Below are 16,305 nucleotides of genomic sequence, written 5' to 3'. Positions count from 1 at the left end.
TGGTTCTGCTCGTTGCCTTTTAAATAGAGGTTCACTGAAAAAAAACATTTTGACTTGTTATTTTTTTTAAATGATCGGTCACTTGGGGTTTAACATGCAGGCTGAATGTGAAAAGTGTCTTTTACTCCTTTTTCCCGAATCAGCTTCTGATACAAAATAGACTGAAAACTCTTGGTTCTGAGAAGTCTAGATCTCCGTCACGCCATCAGCATTCAGCACGGATTCACCCAACTTGGCTCGCAACGACAAAGACTGGTGATGGTTGCTCCAGCGAACTCCGCCACACGGCAGAACTCCTTCAGGCTTGTTTTATTTGTGGAGACAAAACATCAAAGCAAAGCAAACGGGGTCAGCAGTAGATTTGCTGAGCCAATCAGAGGTGAGATGTCCACCTGTCAGGAAATAAGTCTCTAAGCCAGTGGTTCTCAGTATCCAGAACATTTTATTGGCTTCTAATGTGTCATCAGGCCTTTCTCCTCCCCATGAAGCTAGAAACATTTCTGATTTGCATCAAGATCAAATAAACCAACAAATTTAAAGAAGCTAGAAAAGGAGAAACCTGAAATAGACTTGGACATGGCAAGAAAAATGATGGCTGAGAATACCAAAAAATGACAGAAACCAATGGAAGAGTTACGTTTGCTGAGACAGAAAGCAGAATTTCAAATGCACAGAACCTGACAGAAGCACTATTTAAATGATGCCCATCTTAGTCGCCTTGCTGCTCTTAAAATCAGAAGCTGTGGACAGTTATCAGCTATTCCTGCAGGAAACCATCACAACTGATCCTGTTTGTAAAAGCGTTAAACCATCATACCTCAGAAGTACATCACTATGAAGAGAGAAGCAATAGTTTTCTAAATTCAGTTGAATTCCCTAAAATCACATCTGAAAATGCAGACCCCCTGCACTTACATTAAGGCTCAAAATAAGTTTTGATAAAGGAAGAACAGCTAAGTCCTTCAGGGGTACTTCGGAGTTAAAAAATGTTCATGAAATACATGTGTGGAGTAACCAGGCAGGTAGGTTTTAACTGTTGCAAATCTGTAACGCCTGCCTCCAGAGGGTTAAAATAATTAACACAAGCTGTACGTAGTATGAAGGTAGATCAGCAGGCATCAGTGGGATCCTTCCCAAGCTTCACATTGCATTCTGGACTCAGCTTGGTCCCTTTCTATTAGAAATGCTACATTATTCAATGTGTAATGGACGTTTGCTGATGGCTGCAATGTGGCTATCATTTTCTTATTGTAGAAAAAGGTAAAATGTCATCCTCTCAGTCTTTTTGAAAAACACCGGCATGCAAATATATGCAAAAGTATTAGCTATGAGACAAGAAAATAATTTTGTACATTCGTTCTATTTTTATTCTGAATTCATTTCAAGTTATTCTATTTTTTAAGAAGCCTTTTAAAAAACTTTTCCTGTGTTTAAAAACTTAGAGTAACTAAACCCCAAAATAACTGGTGTGTGTGTGTGTGTGTGTGTGTGTGTGTGTGTGTGTGTGTGTGTGTGTGTGTGTGTGTGTGTGTGTGTGTGTGTGTGTGTACTGTATAATTGGGTCTTTACAAATGCAATATTTCTGTTTCTGTGCATTTGTCGACATGTTTGTGTAAACTTGATTAAAACGTCTTAGTGCTGCCCCCTGTGGGTTTAACTGTGGCTACTGCATTTTAAATGTGTGATTGACTGGGGCTGGAAATTTTTCACGTCATCGGTACAGTCTCCTCCCACTCCCCCTCCCTCCCGGGATGGAAATTCCCCACGCATGTCCACGCCCACTTTCATAGCATTTTTCAAATCTTGACTAGGGGTGGAGTTACGTTTTCTGATGTGTACAGTCCCTCTTTAAAAATGCATCATATGCCACATCTTGTCCATCATGATCAAACAGGTTTCATAAACTCACGGTATGCATCTTCTGATACTGGCTGATCCAACTAAATCCCTCCTAACAAGAATGTTATTCTCTAAATGAATCCTGAGACGGCATTTCATCTGTTCGAATGGGGATATCTATAGTCTGTGTGCCAAAAAATGGGTTTTGGCACAGGCTTTATCTCCATGATCCAAACTTTGTATGTGATTCCAACAGCAGTGGTGATAAGGGCAGCACTTGCTCCTGAAGGTTTACAATGTCTCGACCTTCATAACAGGGCTTCCTGTTGTCACTATTCCTGTGTTGTCTCTCACCAGAGCCCTTTGCACAATTTTTTAGACAACCTAGAGGAGTGGCACCATAATGGCACATAACACCTCACGCTCCTGTCGATATTTTAATCTATACAAGCAATCCAACCTAATTTTTTACATTTCCTTCTGCAAACTTTGGAACATTTTGGTAACATCTCAGGATGTAAAGCGAACTGTGCAAAATCAGTGCTTCCCAGTCCTTCCAGTCTCATTTATCACTTATCAAAATGAATATCTTACCACGCACAAACCTTTTTAGCTCTATGCTGCTGTTGGCATCATCACAAAGATGTTGGAAAAAAGTACATTCTGCTGTGGGTATTTGCTTATGGAGTAGGGAGAAACCAAGAATAAGAGACTATACCAGCGCAAATCCCTAGGTGCTGTCAGTCTTCCAAAACTTGAGTGGTGCTATACTATTCTATACTACTGGAACACAAATTACAGCCAAATATCTAACATTGTGTATATTCCATGGCTGTAAAAAGCAAATATGAGTTAGTCCTTCAACGAGATAACAAAATACACATTATTGACAGAGATGACAGATTGTTTGGGAGAGGGGTAAAGGAAGCCATCTATGTCTGTAATGTAGCAAGTCCATTACACACAGGCTTTTGCTTTGATTGTAGGATAAATGAAACCAGGCTCAATAATTGGTTTAATGTTTATTTGGAAGGGGTGAAGCGCCGTTTGGACATGTAAGAAGAAGAGTTGGTATGAATATTGAGGATTTAAAGTGGTAAATGATTGAATGTTTGTACTTACCTGTTTCCCTTGTGCTTCTGGAGGTGCTCCAGCTGAAAGAGTCCCTGGGTCGCTGGAGCACCTAAAGAAGGTTCCGGAGCATTCCATTCAGGAGGAATGGGAGGGGTGACCTGTGAAATTGCTCTAAGGAAGGCAGATTAGTTTCATTGAATGTTTTTAAGATTGATTAAGGATGTTTCTATTTTTGTATTGTAATTATTTAACGAGATCTTAGAGATGATGATTTAAGGATAATTTAAGAGTAATGAAAGATTGATTTTTTTTACTTACCTGTGTCTGGGTTTTAGGATTAATCCAATTAGTCATACCTGTTATAAATACAGCTCTGTGTTTGTTGGGGTTGAGTGGAGGGTTGAGTGATGGATGGAGCGGCAGGCGTGGAGTTGTGCTGCCTAGATTTTAATTTAGTAAAATGTAAATAAAGTACACTTGGGTCTGCACTGGACAACGGCCTCCTCAGTATTACTTTTCCTCCGGAGCGCATGAGGGTCATCCTGACAAGTGCCCTCGGCGCCACAATGTCAAATAGGAAAAACAAATGGATGGGGGAAGGGGCGACTCAGATTTCATCTTTCCAGCACCTACACTGCAGCTCTACATGTGATTCCAAAACAGTTTCCGTATAAGTCCCGCCCTCCTTCATCTAATCAATACAAGACCCCCCTCTCAATAGAGACTAACGGCCCATCAGGGGGTAGGGAAGAGGGGTATTCAGAGGGAGTTTCTGCTCGTCATGCAACAATAGACAGCCACCGTTTATGAGCTTGATTCTCCCTTTTTCCAGTCAGAAGTGAAGAAGTTCTTCTTCTTTCTTCAAGAAATTAAAGAAGTCCAGTCGCCTTTTGAACCCTTTTGTAAAGGAGACTGACAGCTTGTTGTGATCTGGTGCTGCCGCCTGCTGGCTGCATCCTGGAACTACGTGACACTTGCTAGTTTCAAACTTTTGAACTGAACTTTATTAGGTAAAAGAAAGTTTTCACAAAGGCTCCAACAAAGATTTAACTAGCTTCAGCACAATGACCTGAGCTGCCTTTTAGAACACATTTATAAACTTCACATAAAATACAAAGATTCACAAAAACTTCCAAGATTTCCAAGTTATTGTTTTCTGGAACAGCCCTCTGCCAAAGAAATAAAGATTTAATTGGTGTTAAAAAACTTTAAGTGAATACACTCACTGGCCACTTTATTGGGTACACTTGTCCAACTGCTCATCAACACAAATGACTAATCAGCCAATCACATGTTTATGTTTATTCATTTAGCAGACGCTTTTATCCAAAGCGACTTACAATTTATAACCTATAGGGCATGTTGTGATCTGTGGGGGAAACCGGAGTACCCGGAGGAAACCCACGCATGCATGGGGAGAACACGCAACTCCACGCAGAAAGGCTGCAGCCGAGTTTCGAACCTGCAGCCTTCATGCTGCGAGGCAACAGTGCTAACCACTGCGCCACCATGCAGCCTCAATGCATTTAGGCATGTAGACATGATCTAGATGAACCGCTGCAGTTCAAGCTGACCTTCAGAATGGGGAAGAAAGGTGATTGAAGTGACTTTGAACTTTGCATGGTTGATGGGCCAGACGGTCTGAGAGTTTCAGAAACTCAGATCTGCTGGGATTGTCATGCACAACCATCTTTAGGGTTTACAGAGAATGGTCCATCAAATGTCGCTCGCCAAATCTGGACTACAGAAGATTGGAAAAATGCTGGTGAATCTCAATTTCAGCTGCAACATTCAGATGGTAGGGTCAGAATTTGGCATCAACAACATGAAAGCATGGATCCATCCTGCCTTGTATGAATGGTTCAGGCTGGTGGCGGTGGTGTAATGGTGTGGGGGACATTTTCTTGGCACACTTTGGACCCCTTAATACTAACTGATCGTCACTGCAACACCGCAGCCTACCTGAATATTATTGCTGACCATGTCCATTACTTTATGGCCACAGTGTAGCCATCTTCTGAGGGCTCCTTCCAGCAGCATAATGCACCATGTCATAAAGCTATAATGATTTCATACTGGTTTCTTGAACATGTCAATGATTTTACTGTCCTCAAATGGCCTCAGCAGTCACCAGATTTCAATCAAATGGAGCACCTTTGGGATGTGGTGGAAATGGTAAATGGTAAATGGCCCATATGTGATATAGCACCTTCTAGAGTCCAGGAATCCCCCTAAGGCGCTTTACAACACAATCAATCATTCACCCATTCACACACTGATGGTGATGAGCTACAATGTAGCCACAGCTGCCCTGGGGCGCACTGACAGAGGCGAGGCTGCCGAGCACCGGCGCCACCGATTCCTCCGACCACCACCAGCAGGCAACGTGGGTTAAATGTCTTGCCCAAGGACACAACGACAGCGACAGACTGAGCGGGGCTCGAACCTGCAACCTTCCGACTACGGGGCGAGCACCTAACTCCTGTGCCACTGTTGCCCCGGGAGATTTGAATCATGAATGTGCAGCCGAAAAAATTTGCAGCAACTGCGTGATGCTATCATGGAAAGAAAGAAAGAAAGAAAGAAAGAAAGAAAGAAAGAAAGAAAGAAAGAAAGAAAGAAAGAAAGAAAGAAAACAATATTTTCTATAAAGCCTCTCAGCATAAAAATCACGAGGCACTTCGCAAAAAAAAGTATTAAAAAGATTTTAAAAAAGGATTAAAAATATGATTAAAATGGGAGAAAAAACTAAAAATTGTGGTAAAAAAATAAAGTAAAGAAAGGGAGAGAGAAAATGAATAGAAGGAGGGAAATCAGTGGATAATGAGGAAAGGTGGAATATGTAGAGGGTGGTGATGAAGGTCACGCAAAAGCCAGCCTGAACAGGTGAGTTTTCAGCTGCTTTTTAAAGGAGACCACTGAGTCCACTGATCTCAGGCTCAGGGGGAGAGAGGTCCAGAGTGTGGGGGCATCATGTCAATAGACCAAAATCTCAGAGGAATGTTTCCAGCACCTTGTTGAATCTATGCCACAAAGGATTAAGGCAGTTTTGACGACAAAACAGGGTCCAGCCTGGTACTACAAGGTGTACCCAATAAAGTGGCGACAGTGTTCTTTGTTCCTGTGTCTCAATCCTCTTTCTTTGAATTTTTATCACAATTTTCTATTTTTTGCTCATTTTAAATATATTTTAATCATTTTCTAAATTATTTTTTATATTTTACGTTTTTTTTTGTGAAGCGCCTCGTGATTTTTATATTGAGAGGTGCTATAGAAAAGATATTTTCTTCTTCTTTCTATTTTCCTAGTTCACATAATGTTTCTGTTATACTCATTTTCCTCTTTAGTTAATTGTTGAGCATAAAGTTGTATCTGACTGAAAGTAAAAGGGTGCTGTCGCTTTATAAACAGTCTTTTTTTCTGACCACAACACTGATGGTGCTGGTCTACTCCAGGTCGGTAGGTGGCAGTAATGCCCCCAAAAGACAACAGCACTACGCATGCGCCACTTTAATTTCAGCTCGGTTACGGGGTGAAAGGTCAGCTACGTTTTCTGGTTGGATTTAAATGTATAATCTGGTTTTTACGCAGGTTAGTGTAACGAAATGCAGCGTAAATGTCACTTTGAGGTTGAGACACACACTCGCCTGAACTTTGAACGGATGTAGACTTCTTAGAGCAGGTCCGTGTTTAGCAGAGCTGTTTTTCCACCGCGGTGAAGCTCGTTTAAGCTGGATATGAGACAGATGTTCACCCCGCGGCTCTCCACGCTCAGAGATGGGTTTCATACCGTGAGCTGTGGCAGAGACGGCGGTCAGCTCTGCTCCGTGGACTCGCTCCTGAAAGCAATGGTTAGCTAAATGCCGAAAACACTAATAAATCAATATCTTCGAGGTTATTTGATCAAAAGACTCAAAATCAAGTTTCCAGTTGTGTTACAGCGTGTCAGTTTTTTACAAAAAGTGTAGAATCCCACGTTTTGTTATAGTTTTAATGGGAGTTATGTTCTTTTTCATCAGCAGCTTCCAGCTTATGTGATCAAACGAGTCTAAATCATTTCACAGTTATTATATGGGACACGAGTTTTATTGGGTTTTGTAGCGTCTCATATTGTTGCTTCTCCAGATCCAGGAGGAGATGGCTTCCATACAGTGATGAGAAGGCATGTTCAGCCTGGAGGTGTGATGATCAGTGTCTGCTGAGGTGGTTTGTCAGGAAACTACATTCACTATCAGGTAATCCTTCAAGGTTCACACTGGAAGTGGTGCTCACGCACAGCACACTAATTGGTGGATTTATACCATGTGATAAACGCTGTTCACTTTACACTGGAGCTGATTTAAAAAGCCAGAAAAAGGGAAGGAGGGGGGGGGGGGGGCTAGCTCATAACAGCGAAGCTCATCCTGCTAAACAAATGACATCATTTTCCATCCATCCTTTATTAATAAAGCACATTTAAAACATAGCATGGCAGCTGACCAAAGCATTGTACAATCAAGGCAGGGAGATCATAAAAGCTATGATGAGTTCCACTTCCTGGTTGGTGGCAAGATGTCGCCTGTGTTTGGAGTAGCCGAGGTTTTTTTTTTTTTTAATTCTTTATTTAGGATATTGGTTCGTAAACAATACAGTCAATATACATAAGTGACTCAATATCCACTATGAAGTACATGGAAACAGTATAAACATAACAAAAACATACCAACAGATTCAACGCCAGGGGTTACTGCATACAAATTATGAAACATGAGAATGATGATCGAAACAGGAAACAATACGAGACATGCAACAGAGTATGAATTATGGAAAGATTTGAAATTTCGAGCAGAGACTTAGTGTCTTAATGGCTTTGTTATTGTTCGAGGTGGAGATTGTTTTCAAATAAAGCTTAAGCTCTTTTTTCAAGACACAAAAGGAAGGTCTTATCTTTAACACTTTACATTTATGGATGTAAAACTTGGTCAGCAATATGATGAGATTAGATATGAACAGTTCATTTTCCAAATCCCTCTGATAGTCTAGAAATCCAAACAGAACATTATGAAAATGTAATACAAAGGTCTCATGGATATGGTCCAATATAAATCTACAGACGCCTTGCCATAGTTTCCGAGTGTGTTCACAAGTCCAGAACAAGTGGTCGATAGTTTCTGGGTGCTCCTTGCAGAAAGTACAGGATACATCAAAGTCTTTAATGAATCTCCTCAGGAATGTTTTAACAGGATAATAGCGATGAAGGAGTTTGAATGTGACTTCTTTGACTTTGTTTGTAAGCAAGTATCTGTTAGGTAGAGTCCATACTTTTTCCCACGACACATATTGAACAAGTGAATTCCATTTAGGGAGAACATGTGGTACAGAAACACAATCAGCTAGAAAAAGGGAGCGAATCTGCTTATTTGGCCGTAATCTCGATAGAAAACAAAGTTTCCCTATAAATGTGTCACTTGGATCAGGCAAAGGGGTCATGTTAGATGGTGGGGTGGTATAACTTTTGAAAAGCATGATAACACCAGATGGAATAGCGTCGAAAACAATAGCAAATTCTTTAGGGGTTACAGGAGTTTTATAATGAGAAAGAAATTCTTGATAAGTAAATAAATTTCCTTCCTTATTAAAGAGCTGATTGATCTTTATAATGCCATTCCTAAACCAATTGTCAAAGAATAAGGATTTCCTTTTGTAACAGACGTCTTTATTGTTCCATATAAGGTAATTATTAGGAGAAAAGTTATGCTTATAAATTAGAGACCAAGCCAATAACATTTGTTTATGAAAATTTGAGAGAGAGACAGGTATACGTTCAATATTGTAGTTGCACAGTAAGAGAAATTTTAGTCCACCTAGCTTAGAGAAGATTTGATGGGAAATGATATTCCACATAGACATCGGGTCTTTTAAATAATGTTTAATCCAATTAATTTTGAATGTGTTGTTTAAAATATTAAAATCAAAAAAATTGAGTCCACCATTTTTGTAATTATTCATTAGTACTGATTTTTTAATATAATGAGTTTTGTTCTTCCAAATAAATTTATAAAGCATCTGATCAATTTCTTTTGTAACTGTTTTATTAACGTCCAAAGAAATAGCAGCATATGCAAGTCTGGAGATTCCTTCCGCCTTAGCGAGTAGTATTCTGCCTTTTAATGAAAGGTCCCTTTGGAGCCACTGGTTAAATTTTTTTTTGGTTCTTTCTAATATTGGGGTAAAGTTCAGGTCACCTCTGTCTTTTTGGTTTTTTGTTACAACTATTCCTAGGTACGTCACTTCTTCTTTAACTGGAATATTGCAGATGGAAGGTAGCTCACAGTTCTTGACTGCCATTAGTTCACATTTATTTATATTTAGAGAAAGGCCCGAAGCTTTGGAAAAAACCTGAATAACATCAAGAGCGAGGGAGATTTGAGATGAGTCACGTAAGAAAAGGGTTGTGTCATCAGCCAGTTGACTAATAATGACTTCTCTATCTGCAATCGATATGCCTTTTAGGTTGCTCATTTTGATATGAGAGGCCAATAATTGAGTGGCCAGGATAAATAAATAAGGACTGATGGGACATCCCTGACGAATCCCACGATTTATTTGAAACCTAGGAGATGTGCCATTCTTTAGTTTAATTGAACTGTTTCCCTTAGCGTATAAGGTTTTAATTGCTCTGCTAAAAAAATCCCCAAATCCAAATTTCTCTAGTGTTTTGAAGATAAAATTGTGTTCAATGGAGTCAAATGCCTTGTAAAAGTCCAAGAAGAGGATAAAACTTTCATTGGAAATTAGTTCAGGGTAATCTATTATGTCAAGTACGAGTCGAATGTTGTTAGAAATGTGCCTGTTCCTCAAAAACCCAGACTGCGTCTCATCTATAATATTATCTAACACGTTTTTTAGGCGCTTAGCAAATATAATAGCTAGAATTTTATAGTCGTTATTGAGGAGACTAATTGGCCGCCAATTGTCAATAAGTGAGATATCCTTCTTAGGTTTAGGGATCAGGGTTATGAGGCCCTGTGTTAGAGTTGGAGGGAGAAAACCTTTGGAAATACTCTCATTAAAGATCTCTAATAAAAATGGAGCTAGCTCTTCAGAGAAGGATACATAAAATCCAGACGTGAGTCCATCCACCCCAGGAGATTTGTTGTTTTTTAAACTTTTAATTGACTCTAGTATCTCTTTTAAGGTGATTGGACTATTGCAGAACATTTGATCCGCCGTACTAATTGGAGTAACATTCGTTAAAGAGTCCAAAAAACGGACAGCACTGTCATCACAATAACGAGAGCTATATAGCTCCTTATAAAAATTGGAACAAAAGTTTGCAATTCGATTAGCATCGTCACACATTACATTGTCTATTTTTAGTTGATGAATGGTATTATTTTTGGATTGGGATTTTTCTAGCCTAAAAAAGTATGCTGAATTCTGCTCTCCTTCCTCCAGCCATTGCTTCCTGGACCTTACAAAAGCCCCTTCAGCTCTAGATTGATAGAGTTTATCCAGTTTATTTTGAAATTCCAATAGAGTTTCTTGTTCTTCAGGGGATAACTTATCTGGACAAATAGATGACATCTGTGTTATTTTAGAAATCACCTTTTCTTCTTCATAACGTTTGCATTTTGCTAGCTCACTACAGTATTTTCTAAAAAATTTTCCAGCTTCAAACTTTAGAAGTTCCCATTTACTCCCATATACTTTTTCAGCCTGGGCCTCATTCCAAAAAGCTTGTATTAGTTCCTTAACCTTGGTTTTTACTATGTCATGACACAAGATGGAGCTGTTGAGTTTCCAGTATGCATTATGTTGGCGTGTGGTGGAAGAAGGAAGTAAAGAAATGTTAATTTGGATGGCCTTGTGGTCAGTCAAAGGGGTCGAGAGGATGTCAACCTTGACATATTCCTCGAGATTATTCGAAACTAACCAAAAATCTATTCTTGATTGTCTGGTTCTTGTTTTATTACCCCAGGTAAAAATTCTGTCATGTGGGTATTTTTTCCTCCAAATATCTATTAGATCAAATCTTTGCATTATTGATTTAAGGTATAAATTAGCGTTAGACAGAGGACCTGGTGGCCACCTATCCATGGTGTTGTCCAAAGTGACATTAAAATCACCTCCTATAACTAGATAAGCATGAGGGAATTTAGCCAACCAATAACAAATAGTCTTTTCTACGATTGTAAGCAAATTGTTATTATCACCTGTCGAGTTATATCCATAAATGTTAACTAGAATGAAGTTGTAATTACATATTTCCAGAATCTGACATATATAGTGACCATTATTGTCACAGTCAGTATGTATTATTTTACCAGTAAAAGTGTTTTTAAGAGTACAAACTCCAGCAGACCTTTGTGTAGCATGTGAGAAAAAGGTCTCATTCCCCCACTGAGATTTCCAAAAGCAGACATCATCATCACCTGTATGAGTTTCCTGAAAAAAACAAAAATCAGTTTTGCATTGTTTCCCAAACAAAAATAAAGCTTTTCGTTTCAAGTTATCCCTTAGACCCCTGGCGTTGAGAGAAACTATGGATAACGACAAACCTGTGATATTAAGATGAACTTTAACTTGCTGATCGCACAGTTCTTACCCTGCGAGCAATATGAAGGATTGATACGAGAACAGCATCAAAATAATGTATAAGAGCATGTGAATGCAACATAAATGCACGGCATATGAGCCAACAGTCACTTGCAGAACTTAAGGCAAATTGTCTGGGGGAACATGGAGCAAATGTGGAGAGTTGTGGTAGCCGAGCTCCTCAACTCAGGCTGTAGGGAAAATCTCTTTTTTTCTCAATAAAAGCACGGCCTCCTACAAAGTATGCGATTTTCCCCGCCTTACGTGCTTCACTCACAAGCGGCCAGAGTTTCAGCCTTGCTTCCCTATCAGCTTTGCAGAGATCTTCTGCGAAGCGTAGACCGTTCCCTCGAAGGTAGGATGAGTTTTTCGCTGCAGCCCACACCGCAGCTCTTTGCATCCGTGAGGAGAACTGTATGATGATGCCTCTGGTGGCGCTCGGTTTCTTCACCCCGACCCGGTGGACTGTGTCGATGACATCTGGGAGTCGTTCAGCATCTGATGGCAGCAGCTCCTGGCAGATACGGGTCACCTCTTTCCGCACATCTTTGTCTTCCACCCTCTCAGACACTCCATGTAACTTTAGATTCCAGCGCCTCGAATATCTCTCCATTTCATTAATGCGCGATTCAAGCGTGAGAAGCTGTTTTTTTTCTTCCGTAACAGTGATTTCGAGTTGAGAGACCTTACCCTTTACCTCAACCACTTGCTTGCAGAGGACATCCAAATCTCCCCTCAGGCTCGAGATTTGCGCTGTATTATCCTTAACCAACATCTTCAGTTCGTCCGATCTGGCGTTGATCAACGTTGATAAAGAGGTGACAATATCATTATTTGCCATTTCAGATTTACCTTTCTTACTGGGTGGTTTCTCTGGGGTAATGGGGAGAGGCGGAAATTCCCCTTCACTCATTACAGAAAAATTTGGGGTGACATCTACAGCAGAGTAGTCATGGCAGTTGTCGATAAGAGCGTTTGAAGCACCTGCAACCTCCTGTTCCTCCATCTTCTTCATCACACTTTTTCTCTTCCCGCTAGAGTTCGCCATAACTCGAAAAAGAAGCCTTAAGAGTTTGCTACTGTACTCAAATACGGTAAAGGGCTCAGTTTTGAGTCACAATAGGAAGTTTCAAGCCGTATTATAATTATATATTTGCAAAATAAAGTTCAGTTTGATAGCTGCTCTCGAAAGCACGTTCGTTCACAGCGCCATCTTGGCTCCCACCGAGTAGCCGAGGTCACTAACCACATTTTCTAACTTTTCTCTACCAACCTCCTCCGTTCCACCTTGCTTCCGTCTGCAATCCTAATCAGTAGTGTCCCGTAGGGCTGGGTAATAAATCGAAATTTATCGTTATTGAAATTTCTGACTTATCGTGATAATTTTTCCTATGTCAATGACTTTGATAATAAAAACATGAAAACGTGTGTAGGTTGGCTGCATTCATGCCCCTTTAAGAAGCTGTACCACCTTGAGTCCGGTAATAATGTGACTCAACATAATACGTGACAGCCCCATCTAGTGGACAACTTTTGTTTCTGCGCATACCTGCAGTTATTTATCGTTATCTAGGTGAAAGCCTCAGTATATCGTGATATGAATTTTAGGCCGTATAGCCCAGCCCTAGTGTCCCGGCTACCATCTCCTATGATCGCCAGACTCTTTTATTCTTCCGTTCGTCCGTGATCGCCCAAGACACGGTGCGGTTCTACCTTCCGCCATGCTTACATGCACAGTGTGCTGGCCCTGAGCTAAATGCTGATTCTGACCCAAGCGCCTCCAGTGATGTTTATTCTTCAGTGGTTTCTCCTCCTGTTTCCTCCATGAGTGGTTTTTATAAACACCGTGGATCTAATCCTGCTAACTTACGTCCATTAGCTCCAGCTGTTCCTGTAGTTTCATCCTAGTACTGAATGACTTTTTTTGCACCTTCATACATTTTTTACATTTATTTCTACTAGGGGTGCTCCGATTGATCGGCCACAGATAATTATCGGCCGATTTTCCTGCAAAAGTGTGTGATCTGTGATTGCCGATCACTGCCTTTCATTTCCGATCTGGCACTGGCGCTTACTCTTCCCGGCCGGTAGTTCACCCTTCCGCTTCTCCCTGCTTAGTGCGCATGCGCGTGGCGGCAAACCCGCAAAGACAAACATGTCTGCCGTGTGGAACTTCTTTACGGTGTGCGAGAGTGATATTAAGTTTGCGTCTTGCAACACTTGCAACGAAAACATACCCCGCGGAGGAAGCACTTCAAAAAAATTCAACACAACGAATTTGATCCGACATTTAAAGACTAAACACTTGGCGGAGCATGGTGAGTTTTTGAGGCTCACCGCAGACAATGAAAAGAAGCCTGCTAATGCAGCCACAGTCAGACGGCAGCTAACGCAGCCGACGCTTGGAAACACTCGCCCATATGAGCGTGACAGTCAAAAAGCTAAGCAAATTACCCGTAAAATCATCGAGTTTATTGGACTAGACGACCAGCCTTTTTCAGTTGTGGAAGATGCCGGATTCCGCCGACTACTAACCCACTTGGAACCTCGCTACATGCTACGGGGACGTAAATATTTCGCCAGAGCTCCACCAGACAGTGTAGTCTTTCATCGAGGGACTCCTTAAAGAAAGCGTCTCATCCTCTGTGAGTTTCACAAGTGACATTTGGAGCTCAGATGTCAGTCCTGTGTCAATGCTGAGCTTAACAGCTCACTGGATGTATCTGAATGTATCCTTGGTTACTTAATTTGATTCAGGCGGTGATGTGAGATATTGACTTTTTTTGCACTATTTGTAGCCTAAAGAGAGCCTTAAAGTTTTCAATTTCTTATAAATTGTTACTGATGTTACATAATTTGAAGGGAAGTAAAACCATGTTTTTTCTGAATTAATATGTAACACATGCATTAGAACTCACCATAGCTAAATGAACAATTTACAGCCAATCTATGTAATTGGTATCGGTAATCGGCTGATCGGCCATGATCGGCCTCTTGGCTGATCGGCAGATTAAAACCTGATCGGAGCATCCCTAATTTCTACACATTCATCTGACTTTACGAAGGGAACTGACCCTTTTTCGAGATGGGGAATATTTTTAGGAGAAAGTTGTTAAAACCAGAAAATCATTTAACTCTCCAGAACTTCTTCACAAGTTTTATATTTTAAATGAACACACATTAACATTGAGTCAGTTATTTTTTACACAATAGATAGATAGATATCCAGCTGGTAAATTAGGCTGGATATCTATCTATCTAGATTTTAATTAGTGCCAAATTATGACAAGTGTTGTATCAGGGCACTTAACTAAGTAAGCATTCCAATTACGTTCAGTTCACTTAGTAAAAGTTGTCTTTTGTAAGGAATCCCAGCCGATTACATCGAGTCACTGACTTGTTGTGTCAGTGACTTTACAGTACTGTGTGACTTAATTGTCAACAGTGTTGGGAGTAACGCGGTACAAAAGTAATTAATTACTGTAATGCATTGCTTTTTGCTGTAATGTGGTAATGTAAGGCATTACAGGGAAAGAAAATGGTAATATTTACTCTGTACAATTGTCAGTAACGCGGTAATTACAATGCATTTTTAAACCCAGAATCAAGACGTGTTCCTTAAAGATTCAAATTGCGGGAAACCCGAAGAAAGATCCAGTATCTGCATATATTACGTCATTTATGGACTCAGCTTTGCGGGCAGAGAGGACGCCGCGGTAACGGCTCAAATACTCCAGCTGCGTCCTGCACGCGGCCGCTGTAACATTCACAAAATCACTCCACTAAAACAAAATAATTCACTTGCGATCGTTCATATCAGCGCATGTTCTCTGGTATTCTGTACTTTTCTGACGAGCTTTGCCTCATCTGAGTTCAAAATCTGTGCCCCGGTGATTTCAACTCATTACGCCGCGCATGTGAAGATCCCTTTGGCTGATCGTTAGAAAGTAGGAAGTCTAGGAAACAGTTTTTTCTGGAAGACGGAGAAAACATGCAGCATGCAGGAAGGTTAGAGAGAGAAAGGGCCAGAAATTATTCAAATAAAATCAAGAAAAAAAGAAAAAAGTAGGTAGATTTATCCCCAACACACATTTTTACCAGTGAAAAGCAATAATATAGAAGCATTTAATATTTATACATGTGATAGAATCGGATCACCCCAGAAGTCAGTCCTACATCCAGGGCCGTATCAAGGCATTTGGGGACCAAGGCAAATACAGGCTTGGAGCCCCCATCACCTCACTCCCTGCTCAGATGGCCCTATAAGATGGCAGCGTGCTGAGAGTAAAGATTGTTGTTGGTTTTATTTAGTAAACAATCATTTTAAAGCATTGTTATTTAGGGCTGCTCAATTAATCGAATTTTAATCACGATTACGATCTGAGTTTTGAACGATTATAAAAAACATAACAAGCTGATTATTTGCTCCTCCCGCTTGCGCTGCCCTAAGTTGCAAATGAAGCGCTCCTCACAGTGTTGCCAACTTAGCGACTTTGACGCTATTTCTAGCAGCTTTTCAGACCCCCTTCTTGACTTTTTAATCCTAAAAGTACCTAGCGAACATCTCAGAAACATCTCTGGTAACCCTTAGCTACTTTCTGGATAACTGTCGTCGACATTTCCTGCAGGTTAGCTAAACACTCCGCCTGTGCTCCGGACCGTTCTTCAGGACATTAGGAAAGGGAATGATGCAGTGATGTGTCGGTCGCTAAAGACAGCTCTCGGAGCCGGCTCCTTGTTGGATTAACCAGAGTGAGTGACACACACACCGCACCTGCGGTCTCCTGAGCAGCTAAAAACAGCTAAATGTGCGCG

General features: G+C 40.6%; 1 protein-coding gene across 1 annotated transcript in view; it reads left to right on the top strand.

Annotated features, from left to right (window-relative positions):
* LOC107395517 (zinc finger protein 91) overlaps positions 1 to 16,305 on the top strand; it is a 72,577-nt gene that overhangs the window by 17,126 nt on the left and 39,146 nt on the right. The window contains exons 18-23 of the mRNA XM_070542380.1: positions 186 to 379; positions 2,985 to 3,066; positions 3,249 to 3,312; positions 4,610 to 4,794; positions 6,369 to 6,452; positions 7,039 to 7,148. Coding sequence (XP_070398481.1) covers positions 186 to 379; positions 2,985 to 3,066; positions 3,249 to 3,312; positions 4,610 to 4,794; positions 6,369 to 6,452; positions 7,039 to 7,148 — 719 coding nt within the window. The remainder of the gene's footprint in view (positions 1 to 185; positions 380 to 2,984; positions 3,067 to 3,248; positions 3,313 to 4,609; positions 4,795 to 6,368; positions 6,453 to 7,038; positions 7,149 to 16,305) is intronic.

Source organism: Nothobranchius furzeri, chromosome 2 (assembly GCF_043380555.1).
Source record: "Nothobranchius furzeri strain GRZ-AD chromosome 2, NfurGRZ-RIMD1, whole genome shotgun sequence".
NCBI lineage: Eukaryota > Metazoa > Chordata > Actinopteri > Cyprinodontiformes > Nothobranchiidae > Nothobranchius > Nothobranchius furzeri.
The sequence above is the reverse complement of the archived record's forward strand: the minus strand, read 5'-3'. Positions and strand labels throughout refer to the sequence as shown.